General features: G+C 48.6%; 9 protein-coding genes and 1 non-coding gene across 10 annotated transcripts; 4 read left to right on the top strand and 6 right to left on the bottom strand.

The window, feature by feature from the left end:
* Positions 1–131: 131 nt before the first annotated feature.
* On the bottom strand, positions 132–1,043 carry An02g05150 (uncharacterized protein; the record flags this gene model as incomplete). Its single annotated transcript, XM_001399615.3, has 1 exon — positions 132–1,043. One exon carries the CDS (start codon positions 1,041–1,043, stop codon positions 132–134), a length of 912 nt encoding a protein of 303 aa, XP_001399652.1.
* A 1,292-nt stretch (positions 1,044–2,335) lies between these two features.
* Positions 2,336–5,701, top strand: An02g05140 (hypothetical protein; the record flags this gene model as incomplete). The annotated part of the gene is made up of 6 exons (XM_059746285.1): positions 2,336–2,760; positions 2,808–3,623; positions 3,769–4,073; positions 4,210–4,994; positions 5,139–5,607; positions 5,655–5,701. 6 exons carry the CDS (start codon positions 2,336–2,338, stop codon positions 5,699–5,701), a joined length of 2,847 nt encoding a protein of 948 aa, XP_059599967.1.
* Positions 5,702–5,974: 273 nt separating this feature from the next.
* tRNA-Val (CAC) lies at positions 5,975–6,075 on the bottom strand. Its single transcript has one exon. It is a non-coding gene; the product is annotated as a tRNA-Val (tRNA).
* Positions 6,076–7,435: 1,360 nt separating this feature from the next.
* On the top strand, positions 7,436–8,020 carry An02g05120 (hypothetical protein; the record flags this gene model as incomplete). Its single annotated transcript, XM_001399613.3, has 1 exon — positions 7,436–8,020. The coding sequence occupies one exon, from the start codon at positions 7,436–7,438 to the stop codon at positions 8,018–8,020; it is 585 nt and encodes a 194-aa protein (XP_001399650.1).
* A 202-nt stretch (positions 8,021–8,222) lies between these two features.
* On the bottom strand, positions 8,223–9,147 carry An02g05110 (hypothetical protein; the record flags this gene model as incomplete). Its single annotated transcript, XM_059746284.1, has 4 exons — positions 8,223–8,514; positions 8,619–8,749; positions 8,871–8,935; positions 9,027–9,147. The coding sequence occupies 4 exons, from the start codon at positions 9,145–9,147 to the stop codon at positions 8,223–8,225; spliced, it is 609 nt and encodes a 202-aa protein (XP_059599966.1).
* A 360-nt stretch (positions 9,148–9,507) lies between these two features.
* On the top strand, positions 9,508–10,023 carry An02g05100 (hypothetical protein; the record flags this gene model as incomplete). Its single annotated transcript, XM_001399611.1, has 1 exon — positions 9,508–10,023. The coding sequence occupies one exon, from the start codon at positions 9,508–9,510 to the stop codon at positions 10,021–10,023; it is 516 nt and encodes a 171-aa protein (XP_001399648.1).
* Positions 10,024–10,471: 448 nt separating this feature from the next.
* Positions 10,472–12,942, bottom strand: An02g05090 (uncharacterized protein; the record flags this gene model as incomplete). The annotated part of the gene is made up of 8 exons (XM_059746283.1): positions 10,472–10,550; positions 10,679–10,997; positions 11,088–11,798; positions 12,030–12,168; positions 12,217–12,454; positions 12,592–12,603; positions 12,746–12,857; positions 12,939–12,942. 8 exons carry the CDS (start codon positions 12,940–12,942, stop codon positions 10,472–10,474), a joined length of 1,614 nt encoding a protein of 537 aa, XP_059599965.1.
* A 185-nt stretch (positions 12,943–13,127) lies between these two features.
* An02g05080 (uncharacterized protein) lies at positions 13,128–14,686 on the bottom strand (the record flags this gene model as incomplete). Its single annotated transcript, XM_001399609.1, has 4 exons — positions 13,128–13,395; positions 13,460–13,806; positions 13,864–14,456; positions 14,515–14,686. 4 exons carry the CDS (start codon positions 14,684–14,686, stop codon positions 13,128–13,130), a joined length of 1,380 nt encoding a protein of 459 aa, XP_001399646.1.
* Positions 14,687–15,697: 1,011 nt separating this feature from the next.
* An02g05070 (uncharacterized protein) lies at positions 15,698–21,476 on the top strand (the record flags this gene model as incomplete). Its single annotated transcript, XM_059746282.1, has 3 exons — positions 15,698–15,728; positions 15,828–16,105; positions 16,161–21,476. 3 exons carry the CDS (start codon positions 15,698–15,700, stop codon positions 21,474–21,476), a joined length of 5,625 nt encoding a protein of 1,874 aa, XP_059599964.1.
* Positions 21,477–23,251: 1,775 nt separating this feature from the next.
* On the bottom strand, positions 23,252–23,822 carry An02g05060 (hypothetical protein; the record flags this gene model as incomplete). The annotated part of the gene is made up of 2 exons (XM_001399607.3): positions 23,252–23,340; positions 23,396–23,822. The coding sequence occupies 2 exons, from the start codon at positions 23,820–23,822 to the stop codon at positions 23,252–23,254; spliced, it is 516 nt and encodes a 171-aa protein (XP_001399644.1).
* Between the last annotated feature and the right edge of the window lie 239 nt (positions 23,823–24,061).

Here is a 24,061-nt window from a genome sequence, read left to right as displayed (position 1 = left end):
CCCCGTTAGGTCATGTCATGCAAAGAAACAGGGTATCATAATCCTCCGTGCAGCCCGACAGCATGTTCTCACATGTAATGGGGCTGCCTCCGTGTTGACATATCATCCGTCCGAACATTCTGTTCATCTAGTCACCTTCCAAGCTTGTGCCTGGGGGAGCTGTTGTCCCGCTGTTTCTTATTGACATTGAAGGAGCCCGTGAACTCCTTCCACGCCTCCCACAGAATCCAGCCAGGGACAACGACCCAGAGGCCGTTGAAGATAACAATATACAGCACGAAATACAGGAAACTATCAGTGGCCAACGCCGTATTACCAGTCAGCATCTCCGGCAGGAAGGTCATGAAGCCTCCGTATATCTCAGCCGTCGCTAGCACAATCATCATGAACCACATCTTTCCCTTGATCGCTTCCTTCTCCCTCGGCTGCCGGCAGGACGCCTGGTAGACCCAATAGCTGATCAAGGAGGCGGTGATACCGCCGAAGATCACAGTGATCAGCTCGATGGAGATGATGGTGGGGTCGGCACCACCCCAGCGGTGGTCTGCTTGAGCGTACTCATGCCACAGTTTGGCGGTTGGTGAGTTGGAGTATGTGGCGCCGTAAACGTGGTCTTTGTCGCCGAGGAAGACGGGGTCGCGGCTCTCGCTGGGGGAGATAGGGGCGTAGCTGAAGAAGCAGTGGAAGAGGAAGAGCCCTTCCATGCCGAAGTGGACGAGGGCATCGAATAGGTGCCATCCGAACAGGAAGCGATCGCGTCTGGGGTGGCTCGTGGCAGGGAGGAGATAGTTGGTGAGGAAGACAGGTATAAGGAAGATGATGAGGAAGTAGAACAACGAGAAAATCATCTGAAAATCGATATTGAATGGCATGTTGGACGGGTCTGGAGGATTGGACCAGCCAATCTGGCTTTCTAGTATTGTCTCGGTTGTCTTTGGAATGTCGGTATGGTTGCCGGCGAGGGATTTTATAAATTGGAAGGCGTTGTCGAATTGGAGGCTCGAAGCCGCCCAAAGGGAGTCGAGCGATGTTATAAATGCCATAGTGATCGGCACTAGCTGTCAGCGTGACCTGACAATGAGAAACAAAAGCAAAAGTGGTCAATGAAAGACCGATGATGCTATTTATTGTTGACGCTGAGGCTATTTTTGAACCCCTGAAACGCGTGGATTCCCGTCATCGCCTGAGGCATCCTTAAACTATGCCTGTTTGGGTCGGAATGACCCACCGCTTTCTTTGCTGGGTTTGTTTGCTTTCTTTGACTCACACCTCTCCCTCTTGTTCATTCTTTCATTTGGCCTGGTCATCTTCATGTTCATTGATGGTACTTGTCGAGAATCTCTCTTGCGGAGGGAGGGAAGTACAGATCCGTAACTGGCATATACGAGTGGCGGTGGTCTTGACTGGATCCGGACAATGAAAGGAAGGAACCATGCGCTAACGCTAGATAGACTCCGCACGCACCAGCGGTTGGTGATCTGCCCATGGATGTTGTTCCCTTCCTGATGGCATGGACAGTCCGTCACGGAGCCGATGCTCTCGGATCCGATCAGAAGGTTCATCAAGATCATCTAGATATGGAGTTCAATGCTATACAGCCATCTTGATTGCTGCTCACAGCATCCCGCGATTATCATCCTATGCATGAATGTTCGATTTGACCAACTTGACCCCAATGCAATGATCCGGGGTATAGCGACTCCGCTCTTTGTTGCTCCTGGGGCAAACTGAAAGGAACCACACCCTATGTCAGCCAACCACCTGTCGCTGGCTACAAATCTAGAGCGTTGAATCGCCGGGGAGCTATCACTTCCTGACGCTGTGATTTGCACTTGGCCCAAACTCTATTCCCTCGTACCCTCGCTCTGCAATGATAATCCCTGCTGTCATACTCTGTGCTGCGCCTCGTAGTGATCTTGCCTGTTGATTGCATTTCCGATGCGCTCTCTACACGAGATTGCTATCGTGCCCTGCCCAAGTACCGGGGTTTCTGATGGTACACTAGAACTTCGCGCCAACCCCAATGTCGGAGGGAGTCACATGAAGCTCTCCAGTTGCGCCATCCCCCCTTCTGAATTTGCCTCGTGGCTTTCTCGCCTATCTGTATGTTTATAAGGTACGTATGCCGAGCTATCGATCTGAGACACTGGCTGCGTGCTGCGCCCTTCGTCTCCACCGGCCTCTGTCTTTGACACGAGTGTTTTGCATTTGCTGCCTACTCGTGTGTCACTTGTCAACTGACAATTCCGGTAATATCCTATTCTTTCCGGCTCGTTTATTCTTAAGACTAGTAAGGCATCATAGCTTACCTACATTGATAAGGAAAAGACTAGAAATGGCTTCTAATTCCGAAGCTGCCGATATTCCGGAACTTACCAAACTGGCACGCGACCTATATCTTACATGCAATTCTATCTCCGGAGATGCCCCTGACGGCTTCAACCAGCTTGTAGCTAGTCTGGCATCCCTGCATAGCGTGTTTCAAACCTTGAGGGATGATGTCAGCACCAGGAAGTTCGAGCTCGCGGAGTCAGATGACGAATGCAGGCATACTCTATATCGGTGCCTACATTCTTGCTCAGGGACCTTACAGCAGCTGAAGGAGGTGGTCGACATGTATCGAAATACAGGTTTTGAAAACGGAAGGCAGCTATGGCAGTCCATAGATTGGATGACACAGCAAGCATTTATTGACGATCTCAAGTCCAAGATTGTGGCTCATACATGCTATTTAGGCGTATGTGTCGGCTCTCTTACCAAGTGAGCTCTCCAAATTTAGTCAGATATGACCATTTCTCATTCTTCAGACCGTCTTTAGGAAGAACTGAAAGTTCGGCGACAAAAGATTCGGCAAAAGACTTACCTCCACCAACTCCTTCATCTTGGCAGGCACATGACGACGTCTCGCCTATATCAATATCAGTATCGACGCCTCGCCAGCAGAACGTCTTTATACTAGCGGAGCTGGATGGCACGGAACCCACCAGGCCAAATCCTGCCGCTACACAACCCTCATGTCCGCCAGAAGAGCCCTCTCATGTTTCGGCTTCCTCCGAATCCGTTGTTTCGGGACACTCGGACACGTCTAGCTTCACAGCGACTACGTACACTTCACCTACTAGTCCAGCTTCATCAACTTTTAGTCCTCCACAATCAATTGTTTCAGAGGCCTTTTCGACAGAGAAAGAAGTGGTTTGGGCTCGTGGACCAGGATCTGGATTCTCAAATATGCAGAATCAAGGGCGAATTCAACGGTCAACCTCAATAAAGCCAGGCGAGTCAACGCCGTGGGGTAGCCCCGGCCATTCAGGAGCTGATGCAATACAAGAACTCCACCGATGGCAACTGCGAGAGCAGATCTTCCGATCGCTGCGATGTGAACCACGCGATAAAACCCATCAGCCTGATGCAGAACTCCTCGCAAATTTTGATCATATAGCCCACAAGGAAGAGCGAGCTCAGCAACTCACTGCGAGATGCTGGCTGTTGGTTGCTGTATGGTGGCTTCTGAAGGTATACATACGCATTAAGCCTTTCTCTCGTGACAGATGCTTATGTTTGGAAAGGCCAGGACAGCCCTTGCAAATAGCGAAAGATCAACACTTGCAAGCACCAGAGGCAGCGTGAGCCCGTCTGCACTGTCATGTAACTCAAGTCACCAGGCATATGTGGATCTTCTGAAAGCGTCATATATCCTATATGACATAGTCTTGAATTGTGACAACCCACAGCTGCTCTTGGAGGATGAAATCAGAAAAATGATCTCAGATCTGTCAGACGTAAGCTCTTCAACGAACACCTTACTTTGTTCAGGCTAAGCCATTCAAAGGGTCTCAAAGAAGACTTTGGGCAATTTAGCGCTGTTGATATCCCTGACTACGCTGCCATCCACTCGCAAAACCTCGACTTCTGGGAACCTTTACAGCCTGAAGAGATGATTGGGAAGGATGGCCAACCAGCTAAACCAGGAAACTTCTGCTATATCACGGTAGAATTGGAAGATGCTGGTAAAGAGGATGAGCAAGTTCTTTTCCGGACTTTTGTGAATGCAGGCATTGGGACTAAGAAGCTCCGTATGCGATCCAGAGGAGCTCCATACATGCTGCTCCTGTCCACTAAGTATGGTGAAAGCGAGCCCAAAATCACCCTCTGCAACCAGTACGGCACATTCTGCCTACAGCGAGACTGTAAGTGTGCCTACACGTCTAGTCAAAGTGGCTAAAAATGACGAAGCTAAAACATTATCAGTGGCACCAGGGGATCTGGCTCAGTTAATTCAGGTATCAAATGCGTCACTCACCAATCTATCCGTGCCAAAGCCAACAGAACCCGTGACACTGAAGTTCGACACAATGAGTTTGTCGGTTTCGTTTCAATACATGTCAGATATCATGCAAGTGATCAGTATGCCTAAAGCATACTTTGATGCTGTCCAAATACGGGAGCCGCTTGATTCTGACCAATTCACTGAGACAGTCATTTTCAAAAGTCCAGCCGAATCTGTTGAGCAATTGAGAATGCCTAGCCTGGTATCGACTAGTCCACCTACCGTGCACAGGTCCTGCGAAGTGCGCATCTTGGAAAGGTCTTTTGGCGAGGCGTGGCGCTCTATCCGACGCATGGTCATCAGCTCTTCAGCCGCTGACAAGCCTGGACAGACTACCGAATTCTTCATGCCTCTGAGCCATGTACAAGTCAGCCGTACGACGGCTTCAGGCTTCATTTTGCTGAAGTGGTCAGATACTGGTCAGGAGAGATCCAGCAAAACAGATGGGAACTACCATCCACTGTTCACTTACATCTACGACAGTAGCAACCCAAACATAGGTCTTGGCATCCAATTCCGCTTACAAGAGGCAGTGGATGAACTGGAAAGGGTTGTTCTGGGGTTAAGCACAAAGCCTGCATTCACCTGGTCTCAGGCCAAAAGCTCAGGCCATGTATATGAGGTCGCTGACATTGCGCCGGACGAGAAACGCTACAAGGCGGTGATGGTATGTCGAACTCGCGCGGACTGGAAGCAGTGCAGTCTACATTACCTCTTCAGGGATATGGACTATCTGTATGACCATTCTAATCTCCGTGTGAGGTTTCCCCGTGCATTATCCGCCATTTACATATCATCACACGTTGACCAGTTGTACCGGGCTGATCACCGAGTGTTTTTCTCTCACTGCGAAAAAGAGCTGAGGGATATGACAGTGGATTTCAATGAAGAGGAGGTACTGATGGCGTTCATGTCCTCGCTTGCATCAACATATAAGCTGGTCTTCTCCAGAAGAGCGACATCCCTCATGACCAAAGAAAAGCTACTAATTCTCGGTCCTAAAAAGTCAGTTAAAGGAGACTCGCAAGTGCAGCTATGGCGCGACGGAAATACCATTTGTCTTGCTTCGCGTTGGGGCGACCATATAATGGACAGGTGGCTCACAATGAGCATACCGACATCAGAACCATCCAGAGCAGGAAATCAAGTCAGCTTCTCCCCAAACAGCTACTCACGGGGGATGGTCCTCAACATGACAAAGATTGCATCAGGGGCAGCCAAAAATTTAAATAGGGAGCACAAGACGGGGCCGATTACCATCACCTTTCCCAATCTAAAAGGTATGTCTTCCTTTTCTTAGAGAAACGACGAGGCTGATATGATTCAGACCGGGAAGAATTTGTTGCGGTCATAACGGACAACCACCTGAAGTAGACAACAAAGCTTACAGGATCAAGTTAAGGCGTTGTATCTGTTGCGATAATTGCGTGGGACCGATAATCCAAGATCAACAGTTATAGCAAAGCAAAGGAGCATGTGCTGTGCGGGCCACGTCCCCACCAGGAGGACGAGGATAACCATGGATCTCACAAACCCAATTTGGACACAACATACCAGGCAACCCAAACAATAAAAACATAGTATACAGTACGAGAGGCAGAATTTAGCAACCAAGATAATTGAATGAAATAGAAGGATAAAAAAGAGTAGTCACGCCCGGGATCGAACCGGGAACCTTCTCGGCGCCTCAGTAGAGGAGATACTCACTTGATGTGAACGAGAAATCATAACCATTAGACCACGTGACTGGGTGATGGGAAAATTTACCAGATTTTGGCTTACGGAGTAGCCAACTTCACCCCACGTTTATCACGATCTGGGAACTACACTGATGTTCATATTCCACAAACTGTCGTGGCAGAGCATGGGAGCCGTGTTGAATAAACAGGGAACGATAACTGCAAATACTCTTCATATATAAATTCTGGAGGGGTTGCCATGCACTGGCCATGTCTGATCGCGGCGCTACCAACCAAGAGTGTAATGGAATGTTCGACTGTTACACCTCACATCCATACACCGTCTAGCCGCTAGCCAGAAGGATATCCTAGGTACATATAAATCTGGATATATAAATGTAGCCAGACTACCTGTTAGCTAGTCAGTAAGTATAGAACAACCTATCAGATGACAACAAACAAGAAAAACCGGGGAGAAGCCAGGTCTGTGCTGCAATGCAACAGCAACATGCAACATCTCCATCTCCGCCTCCAAACAATATGCGCTGATCGCTTCTCGTGCCGGAGAAGAGAAACAAAGATATCAGCACTCGCGAGCTTGTGATAAGAGCAACAGACTGTAGATCACTCGTCCGTGTTTGGTGAATAGGATACGTCGTCCATGTAGTTAGTCACTTTTTATTGTACCCCGCTTTGATCATGCCGCTCATCTGGAGATCCGTACGAACACCATATTCTACCTTCAGAACCTGCAGAACCCGCCCAGCGGGTAACTGTATAATATTCCTGACGGAACCAGGCAGAATATCTCTAGGCGCTTGATTTCAAAGCTAGTTTTTGATTATAATTATTAACTAGCATCCTTCCCGCCCCGCAAGCCAGTCGCTGACTATTATTTCATTTGTCATAGCTAACTATTGCTCATCCTCCGTGACTCAATTCAAGGCGCGTCTATCCGGTTCCTTCTAGCGGATGACCTGTGAAGGATGGCTCAAATCATGTATTCTTCAGCGGGCACCCCCAGATCGTCTCAGTCAGTTAGTCGCCCGGGTGATCTCTCCCCAGTGTTCTTGTCGCCGACGCGTGCGCCTTGCACGTGCGAGCCTCATGACCCATGGGCAAAGGCTGAGCTCTTATAACGCGAGGCTTGTTACCAACTGCCCCCCGGGGCCTTTGTTGAGATGTGTCCAGTTTACCTCACCATGATTAGTGCTTGCCCTGTTGGCAAGCCTTGGGATCATTCTTGTCGAGGAGGAACTGACTGAAGTACTGGGTATTTTGTTGTTGCCTGGGTTGCTCCTGTTTTCTTTGCTTAGGTATCGATCTATCCATTGGTATTTATAGTCTGTCCTTGTCCGTTGCTATCCGATTCCTAACAAATTCATCTATTCTTTAGTCATAGTTCTAGTTGCTCTTACTCTGTGTTGATATGCCACACTCAGTTCACCATCGACGACGCCACTCCTGGCCATATTGCGGCCCTGGGACGCAGCTACGTGAACGACGAAACTTGCCGCTCATCATTGCTGAGCAGCAACGCCAATTCGAACAGCAGTTCTTGACACCCGTGGGATCTGAGGATTTGCTCGAGGATGATGCCGCATCGGCGGGTATCGTTCGTTCCAGAACGGCCCGAACCCATCGACGTTGGTACGCTCCGTGGGATTCAGCTTCGTCTGGTGCCCCTTCGCAAGTCACAGGCCATCATGCCGGATCGGGATCGGGGTCCCTCCGGAAAATGATCCGTCCACCCCTGGATAAGGCGCGATCACTCTTTGTGCTGCCGACCACGACCACTACTGGAGAAAGTGTGCTCGTTTCATACTGGATGCCCCAGGAAGCTTCTGTTCTACCACCTTCAGATTCGATTGCTGAAAGAGGAAGAGTTGCTGATGTCAAGTCCGGAGCTGGATACCTGTCAGTTGAGCGATATCATCGACGATGCCATTCGGAGCAGCCTCGGTCGTGGAAAAGGCCCAGCGCTGCGTTGTGGCCGCTGGAGGAGGAGCAATAGCTTGTTTGCACTGTCTGTTAGTTTGTGCTGTTTCTATTGATTATATCTCAGTGCTTGTTTTGGCAGATTTTGACGCATTGCATCGCGAGGGTTGATTTCATGGCGTTGAATGGGCATTCTGCATGCGATGAGCTTTGTTGTTGTTGTCGGTGGCTGCTTGTTTGACCCAACAGAATAGCAAGACCGGTAGGTCATACTAAGACTAGATAATGAAGAAAAGGACGGTCTTCGGAGCAAGACTCGTCGCAGCATGGTTCTTGCCCGTATGCTTCCCAGTAGGAATTCCCATTCTCCTTGTGCTCGGAAGCGCGTGCCGGCCAGCCCTCTTGGCACGGGGCACGTGAAGGGCCATGATGTCATTGGTCGAGCTCAAGAGCCTCAAGTGGGCCATTGGGCGGCGTCCCAATTGGGAAGGCCGTCTGAGACGGGCTCTCTGTGTCAGTCGCTGTTGTGTTGGTCTCGCATTCAACACCATCCGCAGCGCATCGCCTTCCCTCTAATTCCCTCATGTCATTCCATCGAGGCATTTTCATATATCCCGCACTTGGACCGTTATAATCTGAGCAGGGATCATGTTTCAGATAAGAGCCATTTTCACGCGGTTGCTATTATAAGCAATCCGTGAGTGTGTTCTCTCCGGTTCGCGGTAGCCTGGGGAGGGGAAAGAGAGAGAGACAGACCATGGTGGAGATCGGCACTAGCTGAGACTAACACTTGGGAAAACACCTCCTGTGAGCCGTAAGCCCTATGTCCCGTCCCTAGTCCGAATTCGAACATCATTTCCTATCCTGCCTGCTTAAGTCCGAGCGATCATTCATTCCTGTCTGCAAGGTGGGGGCTGAATTCTCACCCGTGCTGTCGCTTCGTGGGAAGAATTCTGGAAATTGTCTGGAATGCCCCAGAGCTGACAGCTCACTCATGATCTAGACAAAAACAACGAGGACGAACATTCCAACTACCTATCACCAAAGGACACACAATCAATTTCCGACGGGCGCGCCCGAACAGCGGACAGAAACAAGGCAGCCTTGTGGACGCTGCTGCAGTGGATCTAGCGGTGAAAATGGAGCCTCTGGATGGGTCATTCCCCGGTGACAGGCACACTGATTGGCGGGCTCGTGAGGCATAGGGCAGACGCGTGGAGATAACTGGAGATCCTCACCGACTGGCCCATCATTCAGCTGCCGTCCGTGACTCAAGAAGGGGCCATTTGAGCCCTATCGATGGAGCCCCTCGGTGCTGGCATTCTTTCATTCGTCCCCTCGGGCTTCCCGGCAGGGGGCCCCATGCCCCGGATAGGGCCAGTGCTGTTTTGATAGGCTGATGGGTGGGCTTCCAGATGTGCTCGGAATGAGCACGGAAGGAGGGGACGATGGAACATAAATACGCTCATTTCCCCTGTTTTTTCAGATTGCTTTATTCTCACTTTACACGAGTTTATCCCACTCTTCTCTTATATCTCCTCCTCAAGAACAATCATAAAGGAAATGAACAACGACCACCAGACTTCCGCTCAACCAAACGCACTCAAGCGGGCTCTTTCTCAATCCACTACTTCATCCACCTCATCAGCCACCACCAACTCCCACGCTACAAAGACTAGGCATCACAAGGCAAGCCGTCTGTCCAGCGTAAAACAATTTCTCCGGTCGCGCTCTCACTCTCCGACCGCGGCTTCTATCCCTTCGAATCGCTCCTCTCCATCATCTAGCTTCGACATTCCTCGAAGCATTCCTGCGAACTCTACTCCTCGTCGCTCTGCGAGCCCCGTCTTCACCATGTCTCCTAGCAGAGTCTCCACCGACGATGACAACCACAGCGCAACCTACAAGCGCGTATCCTCCAGCCACACCCGCCGAAGCGGCCACGATTACCGTCGTTACAGCGGCACAGTGAACCACTACGGTCGTCACTCGAATGACTGGCTGTTCGGAGGCTTCAGTCTGCGGGATACCGTTCGAGATGGAGTGGATCGCCTGAGACACCATCATGCCAAGGATTGAAACTCCAATATTGTGCACGCTTATATCTGATGGAGTTATCCATTTCTGGGTATTTTTGTGTTTCATATTCCGACAGATGATTCTCTATGGTCGCATTAGTGGCCGCCCATCATACAGACCTTCAAGGACCCTGGAATCTCTCCGCCAATTATATTAAGGATCAAATGAGGGCCATTCTGGCAACATATTGCCAGCCAACCTTTTTGAGGTTTCAGGAAGGAGAAATCCACGCACCGAGTCGCAAAAGACTCGCTCATGCGTCATGCTTGGATGGATTTGTCTCACGGTCCCACCTTATCAGCACGAGAACGCTGCGCGCGTCTGTTCTGTTCTGATCGATCCGATTCGGATCTCATTTATGACATGTTACGAACTTATACCCGCCATGCCATTTGTTTGGTTTCAATTATATCACTATAGTGTTATTCAATCTCACTAATAACGGTTTTTACTTCTCTAACTTTCTATTCCGTAGACAAAGTAACAGTTCCTTGTAATCGTCGTCCACAGTAATAGCATAATTAATCCTATTTACACTATATATCCTCATCAATTCTCTACTATCCACAACAACACCATCTACACACCATCCTCACCGCCCTTCCTCCTTCGGATCAAAACCGTGTCCGAACCCTCCCCAGAGGTAACATCATACCTCACCAACAACCGCCCAAGCAACAACTTAATCTGAATAGCCGTGAACCATCGCCCCGGGCAAGCATTGCGCCCATACCCGAAATGCAGCGACGTCTCGTTCACAGACACATAGTGATATTTACCAGCTGCAGTAGTAGCTGACAACCCACCCTGATTTCTCAGCCGATGAAACCTCAACCCATCAAACACCTCCGGGTTCTCAATATACTCCGGATCCCAGCCAACATGGAACGCCGGCGCAGCGATATGTTCGCCTGCATGGAGTCGCGTGCCGTCGGGGAGAGTAAACGGTTCCAGGACTTTTCTTTCGAAGGTGACTATCGTACCAACATTGTTTGTCAGACCAATAAAGAACAAGCTGCCTGAAAGGCACTATAGGACGGGAAGGGAAGGGAAGAAAGACTCACCAGCCCCCGGCGGCTTAAACCTTTGCGACTCCTTCATAAAGCTATCCATCATACTCAACGAGGTTAACGCCTGCTTACTTATTTCATCTTTACCATCACCACCCACAACACCTTCAAACTCCCCCCTAAGCAACGGAATCATCTCCTCATGCTCCGCCAGATCCTCAAGACACTGTGCCGCGGCCGCCGCATTAGCCAGCACCGTCCCGATGGACATCATAGCCTGCACCTGGCTCTGGTAAGTTATTGTTCTCTCGTGCTCTTCACAGTTCTCCCATAGCCAGCGGACCATGGTGTTTCTGTCTGATTTTTCGGATAGAATGGCTTCGTATTCTGACGTGAGGAGGGCGGTGATTTCGTCGCGGATGGAGTCGAGTTCGCGGAGAGAGGGGGCGAAGTGCTGAGCTAGGGGGCGGAGAATAGATGGGTATTTCATGAGCGAGACGGATTCCATCATTGTTAGGGGGTATTTGGTGTACAGGGTTAGCCAGGTCGGGTCCCGGCTGAGGGGGAGGCCGATGTTGATGCGTCCGGAGACGAGGGCGATGATGCGGAGGATTGTTGGGAAGGTGGGCAGGGGGTGCCATTCTGGGTGTTTGTTGTTAGGATTTATCGTGTGTAGTAAGTAGGGGTGGTGCTCACCGTGTGGGTTGCCGAGTTCGCGGTCCAGTGCGTATTCCATCTCTTCGTACATTATTGGAAGGACGTTGCCTGATTAATTGGAGGGTTTAGTTCTGTTATAGTGATACTGCTGGTGCAGAGGGGAGGAGATGAATGTCTTTACTTAGGTTATTGTTTAGATTGGTCTGTACGCTTTTAGCGAATGCAGCACATTCGAATGTCTTCGTGAAGCGGCTTTGTTGTTACTGTATCAGGATTTCCTTTTAGCTTGATTCACGCTGTGTTTGAAGAGAAAAAGAAGTAAGATCATACATCATGTACCCCCGCCGTGAAACTTATTCGATGGTCTGTTCGGAGCGATGGGAGCATGCTTATTGGCAGGATGCGAAGACGGTAGTCTTTTCTGGGTATTGTCCATGTTTGAGATGATGTTTTTCCCTGCACAGATAGTAGGAATGATCTGATTAGATAGCTATTCTACATGGCAAAGATCTGAAGTTATGCGTACTTTGTGATATCCAGCCCAAATTAACTTCTTTTCGTCTGGGGCTTTGCCCAAGTTGAACTTTCCAGGGCATTTGAGGACATGGTAAATCGCAAAGACAAGGAGAGTGATGGGGATTATTGTTTGGTATTCCATAATGTGAGTCTGAAGGATGTGTTCTGGACTGGAACATGTGTGTAGTAGTCTGGTTTTTGCTACTTGGGAAGAGGGCGAGTCCAAGGACAAGCAGGAGGTTACATAACTAGTTACATGCAGAAGCTCATTCTTCAGGTGAGATAAGCTGTCGAAGCAGACGCATTCTTAGGACTCTCAATTTGCGTAGTATAAAGTTTATTTGTTGAGGGTGGTTACACGGACACATCATATACCTATACAAACCTCCTCATGATGCTATACAAGGTTTTTAGAAATTGTAGATCGCCAGTGTCCAAACGCAAGGTGTGAATAAGACGGTTTCGTGGAGGCTTATACAAGATAGTGGGAAGTAGAGACTGGCCTGTGGACAGAACCAGGTTCATTCTCGGACACTTACTTGTTTAGATCTACTCTGCATCTAATGAAAAGCAGAAACGGTTTTATATGACGCAATGATTCTATATCCTTGTACTTAGATAGTAGACTCTCAATCACAGAGATAAACAAACCTGATTGGATATGTTATTGCAGCGGATTTACTTGGCATAGATGATAATTAGGGTTCAAGTCCAATTTGAGATTTAACACACTCATCTGCGGGTCTGCCGATGTAAACTCCCAACTAATTAATGTGCCGAGACAAAACTGGCTCCCCCTAAGCAAAGACAGATACTCCCTTGTGTAACACATCAGGATGGTATGGGCAGTATCTTGACGAAAGAAGGAACCCCACTGATGCTGTTCGCTCGAAGGGAGATATCATGCCCCTCATGGCTGAATCATCCACCCATCTGGCTATTATACTCTAGCCGATACATTCCATCCGCTGGAGCATTGGAGGGCTCATAGGGCTGACCAGTGAGTATGGCGTTTGCAGCCTTCGCAAACTCGCGGTAGGTGTACTCCTGACAGTCATGGTCAAAGATCCAGCTTGGATGCGGAGGAGTAACGCCACTCAGATCCTTCCGTAAATCTTTGCAGGTGGTCTTCATCATGGATTTCAAGACTAGCGGTGCCCCGCGTTGGATCACAGACGCTCGCTTGTGTCTATCGAAAAGGTCAGCCGTTACTGCAAGGGATGCATTGTCGCCTCGAGGGTCGATCAGCATACCTGATCGCCATCCCGACAGACAGAGCCAAAGGAACGTCTTCTTTTCCGCTTAGCTCCAGTGCAATTGCTAGGACGGCACCATCTTCGATTGCCTGACTAGCCCCTTGGCCACTAGACGGAAGGGCGGCGTGGGAGGCATCGCCGATAACCATCATCCTTCGACGAGGAGACAACCATGTCTGCATGGGCTCCCTTGTCACCAACTTCTGATCGACATACCAACCGCCCTTCCCCTTCCGAATGAGTGGCTCCAGCTGCGGCCGCACAGGCCAATCCTTGATAGTGTCAAGAACATTCTCAACAACATCTATACTACCATCCCACCCCTCTTCCGCGGCGTACTCATTCTGGGCATGTTAACTAAAAACTTCCATATAGATAATCTGGAACAAGAGAGCACCTACCTCATGGGTACAGTACCAGAAAAGCTCTCTTCCTTTTCGCCCCCTCCACAGCGCGAAGTGGATGTCATCCGATACCCAGCCAACCGTCTGATCATATTCTTCAGCGTTATCAAGGGCCCATCGTGTTGCAGGATCGGCCGCTACCGCATCCGTATTCAAGCAGCCTCGGAATGCGGACCAGCCAGTCTCCCATGAAACAAGCTGTTCTCCAGTGATCTTCTCCCTGCCCTTACTGTGCACACCTTCTGCACAGAGGACGCAATCTGCTGCAATGCGCTCCCCGTGGACAACAACGCCTCCTTCATAGTCCGTCTCCCAGTAGTCAGTCACAGGGGAGTTCAGACGGATGTCTATCCCAAGCTCGCGCGCATGCTCATACATGACCGTAACCAATGTGCCTCGATTGAGGGTATATCCGTCACCACGGTTATACCCACGAAGCTCAAACTCACCCAAGTCATAGCCTGTATACTCGATAACCTTGATCTTCTCGATAAGAAATCGGAGAGGTAGCATTCGCTCGTGTACAGCCCCGTCGCCCCATTTGGCAGTGACACATGAGCCGTTCGCCCCAATGGTAATGCCATCACCCTCTGTTTCGAGATCCGATGAGCTATAAGTTTCGAAGCAATGGTATATTCCGACACTTACCTACGCCTTTGACCACGGAGGATCTTTCGAAAAGGGTGACCCTGTGGCCTTTCCGATAACACTCAATAGCCGCTGTTAGGCCGGCCACACCGAGGCCAACAATAATGACATGAATTCCGGAGGAGTTAGGCGGTGCAATTCCATTCGGGCCAACTCCAGGGGTGAAAGTCATGTTGTTTGGGAAGGTTGAAAGTGGGCTGAAATCTGTCCAAAAAAAAAAGAAAGGATAGACCGTCTCGATAAAAGCTTGAAGACTCAGTGATGAGGCGAAACAGTAGTGTGGAAATACGCTTCCACAGATATGTGATGCCCTCTCTGTAATATATGTCGAATTTCACCACTAGTAGCAGGTAGGTCACAACGTTTGGTTTTGCCTATCGATATTTCCTTCGTGTGGAGGGCGATATGGTGGGATACTAGAAGTCTACTGATAGTAGTTAGCCAATCATTCATCCCAATCATTCTATGTATGATGCACGCACGCATTCGTATCTGCATCTGGCGAATTACCCTAAGGGTATGTCTCATATCAAGTCGGCTCCATTCAGAAAAAGGATGGCCGTAACAACCTCGGAGACATGGTCAGAACGCCCTAGCCCGGCCTACAGGCCCTTTGGGCTTCTTCATGTCAGATGAACAAAATATTACGTTAGTTTGTCGGTGTGTCCAAACAGGATAATCCTGGAATCATCCGAGATTGGAACTGCCTGCGAGATTTCTGGAAGTGGCTTCTCTCACTCATCCCTTGAGCCCCTCCTATATGCGGCTGTATAGGCGAAGTGGCGCCCCCGCTACTGTAGGAAGAAAACGGATTGGCTGGACTGCATTTGCGATTGATGTAGATCAAGATGTTGTGACACAATATGCAACATTTTAGATTTATTCGTGTAACAGTCAGAGTAAACTCGTTTTTTTTGGACAAATCATCTCTTATCATGACCAGCTGCAGAAGATCGTCCGGCATTTGGTATTTTGCCAATGCATTTGAGAGTCATGACGCTTTGCAGAACCAAGAAACACAGTTCTAGATGTTGACTCAGAAATGCTCTATTGCAAGCATCGTGCAGCATTAAGGATACATTCACCATATAAATGGAGTGTGTAAGGAAGTAGTAATGAGAGCTTTGAGTATTGGATATGCTTTCGAAACGGTTTGCTTCGTCTGCACTGCCCAAGTCTCAAGATGACTCATGAAAACGACGACAACGGATCACGTGGATCTCAGCCTGACTCGTGCTTTCTACACAATCTTAGCACAAACTCGAAATCAGCTGGAACAACACTTTCCGTCTCTGAATACCAAAGCTAACAAGGGGATCAATCTCAATTTCAAGACTTGAAAGCGGTATGGTCTCTTCTCCTGTCCAAGTATACCAACACATCTACGGTACTATTTGGTGCCATCTCAGACAGCGGCATCCTGGAGGAATGGAGGGCATACGTAAACGAAGAGGCGCCTATGGTGCAGGCAGTCTCTTTGGTTAAAGTAAGAAACTGGGAATATGGGGAGACGGGCTCTCAAGATCGCTTCAACACGTTTCTCCTCGAGGATATTGGGCTCAAGGCCATTGGAAGATTGGCTCAAGTAAAGGTTCGCACCGTGCAGCTTGTTTTCTCATCCGTTTGAACTCTAACAGCTGTGCCAGAAGCACGTCGATCTTACCATAGGGATAGACTATTCAAAGTCCCGCTTTCGGATATGCATTTACAGTCCAGAGTCGTTTCTGGATCAAGATCAAGCAGAATTATTAATGTCATCCTTGATCCACACGTTAAAGAGCCTGCAGTCTACACTTCAGCTAAAGTCCGTAGATCTGCTCAGTGACTTGCACCGATGGCAAATTGGTAGGTGGAATAGAGCATCACCCACGGGATCTTTGGGTGATACGATTCATCATTGCATTGAGCGACAGTGTTTCAGGCGGCCCGAAGCTGAAGCCGTTTGTGCCTGGGATGGATCCTTGTCCTACGGGGAGCTAGAAATCTTATCGTCGGAGATTTGTGAAGTTTTATATGCCAATGATGTGCTGCCTGGAATGATAATTCCGTTAGTCTTTGAGAAGTCAAAGTGGACAGTTGTGGCAATGCTGGGTGTGCTCAAAGCTGGGGCTGCTTTTGTCACCATTGACCCTTCATTTCCCCAAGCCCGGGTGCAGGCCATTTGTTATGATGTAAAGGCCCCGTTTATTCTTTGTTCGGCCACGCAGAAATATCCGACATCGAATTTGAACCGTGAGTTCATTACCATTCCAATAAAGGACTCCGTCACCCTTTCATCTCAAACCAAAGAGAATTATTTATCGGCATCTGATCCTAATCAGCCGGCTTACATCGCATACACCTCAGGTTCCACTGGAACCCCGAAGGGCATTGTCATCAGCCATGGAAACTTCTGTACCAACATGGCTCTTAGCAGCCCCCTGCAGAACCTAGGCGATACCTCCCGCGTTCTACAATTCGCGTCATACGCATTTGATGTCAGCATCCTTGAAACATTGACTCCCCTAATGCTAGGGGGCTCTGTATGTATCCCTTCGGAGTCACAGCGGGTGGACAACCTTCAGCAAGCAATCTTAGATCTTCGAGTGAACTGGATAGAGCTGGTGCCTTCCGTGGCACGACTCCTTGATTTCAACGCTATACCTGAAGTTAAGACGCTAGTTATTGGTGGTGAAACTATGCGTCCTTCGGATATTTCCCAATGGGCAGGGCGACTAAACCTAACCCAGGCGTATGGTCCAGCAGAATGTGCAGTGGTATCGACATTTCAATCAAGCCTCAGCCAGGACAGTGATCCGCGTAATATTGGGTATAGTGCTGCAGGATCGTCCTGGATAGTTGAGCCTGAAAATCATTCGAAGCTTGTACCCATTGGAGCAGTTGGAGAGCTCGTCATTGGTGGCCCGATAGTTGGTAAGGGATACTTGAACCAACCAGAGCAAACGGCACAATCATTCATATCTGATGTTCCGTGGTCAAAGAGGCCCGAAGCCTATTATAAAACCGGCGATTTGGCGAGACTGAACTCCGACGGCAGCATTGTCTACATGGGAAGAAAGGATACACAAGTCAAAATTCGAGGCCAACGAGTCGAGCTTGGGGAGATTGAGCATCTGGCTCAGGAGATATGGTCTGACATAACTCCAATTGCTGAGGTGGTCAGAATAGGGGACCATGATCCAATCTTGGTGTTGTTCATTGGACAGATGACCCCGGAATCAAACATTATATTGGATAGTGAAGAGCTGCTCATGGAGTTCGAGGCGCAATCTCGGGAGAAGGTGCGGAACTTACAGTCCAGTCTTCGCGAGATACTCCCCAGATATATGATACCAGATGTCTTCGTTCGGATCAAAAGGTTACCATTGATGTCCTCTGGGAAGGTCGATCGAAAGATGCTGCGCAATACTATGTCACGCTTATCTGACAAAGAGTTACAATCCCTCCGGAATATGACGCGTTCCAGCCACAATAGGCCGAGTGAAAGCCCTGCCGAACCATCTGAGACTCTCCATGGCTGTATCGCCCAGATGTTCTCAAATATATTGGGGATACCTCTAAACCATGTTGATGTCAGCGCGAACTTCTTCCATCTTGGAGGAGATTCAGCTCTCGCAATTGCTTTGGTGAATGAAGCGCGTATTAGGCACTGTATCAATATCACTGTTGCATCTATATTTGACAACCCGACCGTCGCCACGTTGGCCCAATACATCAAGGCATGCCCAGCAAAGCCCGAAAATTACCAGCAAATATTTCCATTCTCATTAATCAATGGCGACGTGGAACATCTTCGTGGCCTTGGTGCAAACCAATGTGGTATCGATCCGGAAGCGATCGAAGACATTTATCCTTGTACTCCCCTTCAGGAGCGTCTTCTGGCCTGGACTGTAAACAAACCTGGGGCTTTTCAAGCTGATTTTGTATTCAAACTTCCGTCAAGTATCGACTGGGAGAAGCTACACAATGCATTGCGCATGGCTATTCGGGCTTATCCAATATTGAGAACAAGGATATCCCTAATTCCTGAGTTCCTTCGACTCTCCCGCGGATTTCAAGTCGTCGTTCGGGAAGACATAGCATGGGCGGATGCAACGACCAACTGTCAAAATCAAAATATAATAATGTCCACAGGAACACCACTTTTCCACTATACCACGGCGCATGAGCCTAGTCCTACACTGAAACTAACCCTGCATCATGCGTTATTCGACTCGTACTCCTACAGTCAGATCGTGAATGCCGTGGAAACCGCATATAACGGGACACCAGTTGTGACATCCCCGTTTGTCCCTTTCATTAAGTACCTCCTAAACTTGGATGAATTGGCCGCAAGATCCTTTTGGGCAAATGAGTTTGTCGATTTGGCAGCAATTCCGTTTCCAGCCAATGTTCCCCCAGGCCATATTCCCCGAAAGGTCGAGCGGTATGTCCATAGCTTTTGTCTTCACAGATGCAACGAACATGAAATCACTCTCTCGACTGTATGCCGCCTCGCATGGGCCCTCGTAGTGGCCCGCTATACAAGATCATTGGATGTCATGTTTGGAGTAACCGTAACGGGTCGCAACAGCTCCGAAATAGCTGGCATTGTCGGGCCTACGATCACCACGTTTCCCCTACGCATCTCTATCCACAGTGACGAGAAAGTTCATACTAAATTGAAACGTCTACAAAAGCATGCTCTAGACATGATGCCTTACGAGCTTTTTGGGATTCACAGAATACGACAATGCAGTTCTGAAGCCGTCAGTGCTAGCCAATTCCAAAGCTTACTCATTGTTCAGCCAACAAGGACACATTTTCCCAAAGCACGTTCTCATAGTCTACTGGAACTTATGGAAGTAGATACATTGGAACAACAGATTGACGCTAGTTTTGCGACTCAAGTTCTTACAATCATATGCGAATACGCAGAGGACACTATGAAATTACGCGGTGTGTTCGATCCTGAAGTGGTCCATCCCGACAAAGTCAAAGGATACCTGCATCAGATGAGCAGACTTGTGAACATGATCCTTAGTTCGTCATCAGATACTGTGGGGGATTTACTGCAGAAGGCCACCGAATACATCGACCCTGAGGACCTGAATGAGGAACGCCGGGTACTTAATGAAGTAGAACGAACGGCTCAAACGCTTCTGGGGCAAAACACTCCGCTGAGGGCAGAATGGGTTATTCCTATCGATACAAACACACCAAAACTAGCCTTATTTGTCGGGTTTGATGGCGGCTCAGGTGTTAACCCTTCGTGTGTCTTCAAGCTCCCGGACAATGATACTAGGGCCCGCTTGCATCAGGCTATGGCACAGCTTCAAAGCACTCTCTCGGATGCAGTGATGCCTTCAATATGCCTTCCAGTACATGTATCACATGAGTCAATTGGCTTCCCCGGCAGAGCTGATTTGCAGAAGGAAGCATCAAAACTGCCGTTAGAAATTTTGGAATCATACATGTCTCCTCAGGAACCCAGTGTCGTCATGGAAAAATTCATCTCCAACATACAGACAAGGTTACGCCGCATAATGGGCGTTGTCTTGCATATTGACATAGATGATGTCGGTGTCCACGAGAGCTTCTTCGCCCTAGGCGGTGATTCAATTCTAGCAATGCAAGTCGTTGCACAATGCCGTGACGAGAATATCAATATCACTGCTCAGGATATTTTCGACGCCAAGACAATACACCGTATTGCCTTGAGGGCGTCTCCGGGGTCTAAAAACAAGGCTGCAGTCATTCAGGATAGGCCATTTCTTCCTAATAGATATCAGGACGTTGCATCATTGGAAGACGATTTGAAACAGTTGAATAAGCTACCGAGATCTGCCAAGGTAGAGGACGTGTATCCATGCACTGATCCGCACAAGGGACTGCTTCGGAAAATGAACTCCTCGTTCCTTCTCTCTTATACAATCTGGGAAGTTACTGCTAACGGAGCCTTGATTGACATTGAACGCTTACTTTTGGCTTGGGGTTTAGTTTCTAAGCGTCATGCTGCGCTGCGAACGGTCTTGACGGAATTTGATGGTATCGAATACCATGTTGTTCTGGATAAATGCCCCACAGAAGCTAAGGCTTTACCGCAACTGAGTTCCCATGATCTCGCTGCCGCTCTACGCGAATCACGCATAGAGATTCAGCAGAGCCAAGTTACGCCCTACAGGTGCACGGTCTACCAGTCTGATGCTGGGCAGGTTCTTTGCAAACTTGAAGGCAGCCACGCCTTTCTTGACGCAAGCTCGGTGCTGATTATTCTCCATGAACTTTCCTTGGCCTATCGCGGATTACCTTTCCCCACCCTAGCACCACCATACCGCTCTTGGGTGACATACCTTGACAGTTGGAAAAGAAATAGTCAGCATCTCGATTATTGGCGGCACAAGCTCAGTGGATTATCGCAATGTCTTTGGCCAAAACATTCCATGGACTGCCTTTGCTGGGACAATTGCGCTACTTCTCAGGTCCAATGCGTAGTCAACCCACTGGTCGACACCGAGATTCTGCAACGCTTCTGCAGCAGGTATGAAGTGACAATGACAATCTTACTCCAACTATCGTGGGCACTGGTGTTGCAAGAATACTGCCAATCAAACGACGTCTGTTTTGGCACGACTATGTCAGGACGCGATGCACCGGTTGATGGAGTTCAGGACATGGTCGGTTCAATCTTCAATGTTCTTCCACGTCGGTTTCGTCTGATCGCAGGGTCCTCTTTCTTAGAGACACTTGAGTGGAGCCAGAAAAACACCCTTGAGGACAAGTCACACCAGTTCTGCTCACTCGTGGACCTTGAGAATCTATTGCTACCAGGAAACCAGAATCAACCACTGTTCAATACATGTTTTTCAGTGGAGAGCGCATTGTCCAATGGTACAGGAAAGCTTTCCTTTCGACCGATAGAGACGCATGAAGAGACACATATATGTACATGGGCCATAGAACTTTTAGCAAGACAATGCTGACGTGGCTGGCTTAGAACGATATACTTGTTGTTGTGACCGCTCAGCCGGACAAGACTGAAGTTCAACTTATGTACTGGTCGCATCTGATGAAAGAAGAACAAGCCATGGAAGTTACTGAGCTGCTTCGAAAATATTTACTAACGATTGTGGAAAATCCTCATCTGCAAATATCTGACCGTTCCACCCCGCACAATTCCATCAGCTCAGCTAGTAGCTGAGCATTGTCATTGTGAAAAAGAAGTATTGTTCTGCATAAGCAAATACAAATATTTCCTCAAAGCTTACATTTACGCAAGCTATTCCTCCAAGACTAAGACAGTACAAGCCATTTATGATTATACATGATATATACTACGCCTGTGGTTCAGCTGAGAGTATCACTATGACCCTGTCCAGGCAACCTGATTCCTAGATCGCCACCCCCTATCTATCAACATCGCCATCCTCACTCATCCAAAATCTTCTACCACAAGTAGGAACTACTTACCAGTTAATTATAAACCGGCCAATAAAGGCCCCATAACCCCGCGCCACCCCTACGCAGTATCCCACGCCGAGATCCTCAATACTCCAACCGAGCTGAATAGAAATCCATACAGCCAATAATCACTCCCTCGTGCCTGAACCCTACGTAAGTGGAGGGGTTCTTCAGCCAGATAATAAGTAGTATATTACTACTACAGTACTATTCTAGTATCCGTATCTAATGCCACGATCGATCACTGCAGCTCCGCTCCACACCGTCCAAACACCGAGATTCAAATCCCGATTTATTGATCATCATCACTTATGGATCCAGTCGACTAAATCCTGCTACTACACCAGAATTGTCCAAGGAAGAAAAAAAAAATCTTCTATCATTTCCCCTACGGGTGTAGTCAGTTTCTTTTGACTTATCCTCCGTCGTCATCGAACGCTATCGGTCTAACTTCGTACTTATCTCGGGGGCATTGCTGCGCTGCGTGTGACTGACTTGAATGAGTATTGATGCCTGAGTGGGGACCTTGATATAGAGTAATAGTATGGTGGTAGTATAGTTATTAATATGATGGTATTATAGGGATCGGTGCTGAGATTGTGCGTGATTTCTTTTCCTTTTTCTTCTTCCTTTTTTCTTTTTCTTGTTCTTTTTGTTTTCTTTTTTCGGCTCTTCTTCGAAGGGTTGGGAAAGCGTGTCGTAGCGAACCATTTCATGATTTTGGGGTTATTTGATGATTTATTTAATCACTAGCATCTACTTAGTGATGGGTTTGTTGCTTGGGTAGTGGTGGTGGTGATGATTGTGATCAGGGATGAATGGCTTTCATGGGTCTTTCTTCATTGGGAAATGTAGTATTTGTAGAACTGTTATTTCACTTTCTGAGGGTCTTGATGCCCAGTTGTCATGGGGTTCGAACCATGGTGGGTTCTTTGAATTGGCTATCTGTTGCAGGAAATTGGATCGCTGTCGCGTGGCCGACGATTGGCAGATGTGACGGATTAGTGCCGGGATGGAGGGACCCAATTAAAGTTGCATTCGCTAATTCTGAGCTTGTGTATCACATACTAAGCGGTAAATAAAAATTAAAACTAGATCGTAAATCGTGTGGTGGCCAACATTCTGCACGTCGTGTTTGGCCCGCCCTAAACAAAGGAAATTCACATGAATGAGCGAGAAAGCTGAGACGCAGGCCGAAACTCCTGGCTGATCCTGACGCGATCTTCAAACACCGAGTAACACCGACAATCAAAACAAGAAAAGGGAAGATACGAAACATGGCTGTGCTCCATGGGTTCTAGGCTGATTGCCATGTTGCGATGTCAGCTGCAGTGATGTCAATGTTTTCCGGGATTAGACTCTGAAGCTTGGAGACCTGAGTGGGTGCTAGAACAGGGTTAGCTATGAGATATTCCCTCCATACAGTAACGATGACACTTACTTGGACGTGGTGTGGCAGCGCCAGCCTGTACTTGAATGATACCCGAATCAACATACTCTTTCGTGGTCACGCCGTTGAAAGAGGCTGCTCCCAGCATAACCCGTATCCGATACCGACCAGGCTGTGTGAATTTGAGAGGCCCAAATCGAGCGTATCCGCTGGTGCCGTTGCCATTGCGACTGCGCACGCTAGACGTAAGCACGCCTGTGAGTCCTGAAGCAGGTGCAGTGCCTGCTTCATTCCTCAGCGAGGCATGCGCAACCAATTGTTGCACTCCTCGTGGGTTACCCACAGGTCGGACGCCCACGACCACTGGTAGCGTCACTGGTACGCCAAGGGGAACGATTGTAGGAGGCGCAACCTCAAAGTTCATGCCAAATTCACGACTGGAGCTTCCGCCATCGGTCCTTCCGTTTCCTTGAACCATGTTGATTATGACGTGCGGGCGTATATTGATTCAATAGCAAGTTCGACAAATAGTACTCAACTAGGGCTCTGAAATGGTTCCCAGCAGCTCAAGAAGAAATTGATCGCAGGGAAAAGAGACAGAACGCGATGCGACAAGGGCTTGTTTATAGCAGGAAACCTGAGGTTTTGATTTGAGATAGTAGGCTTGAGGAGCTTGTTGAGTGAGTGAAGACATCGAAGAGAGGCTTCTTCCAGGGC

The sequence above is a fragment of the Aspergillus niger genome, assembly GCF_000002855.4.
Source record: "Aspergillus niger supercontig An02".
NCBI lineage: Eukaryota > Fungi > Ascomycota > Eurotiomycetes > Eurotiales > Aspergillaceae > Aspergillus > Aspergillus niger.
This window is presented reverse-complemented; position numbering and strand designations above follow the sequence as displayed.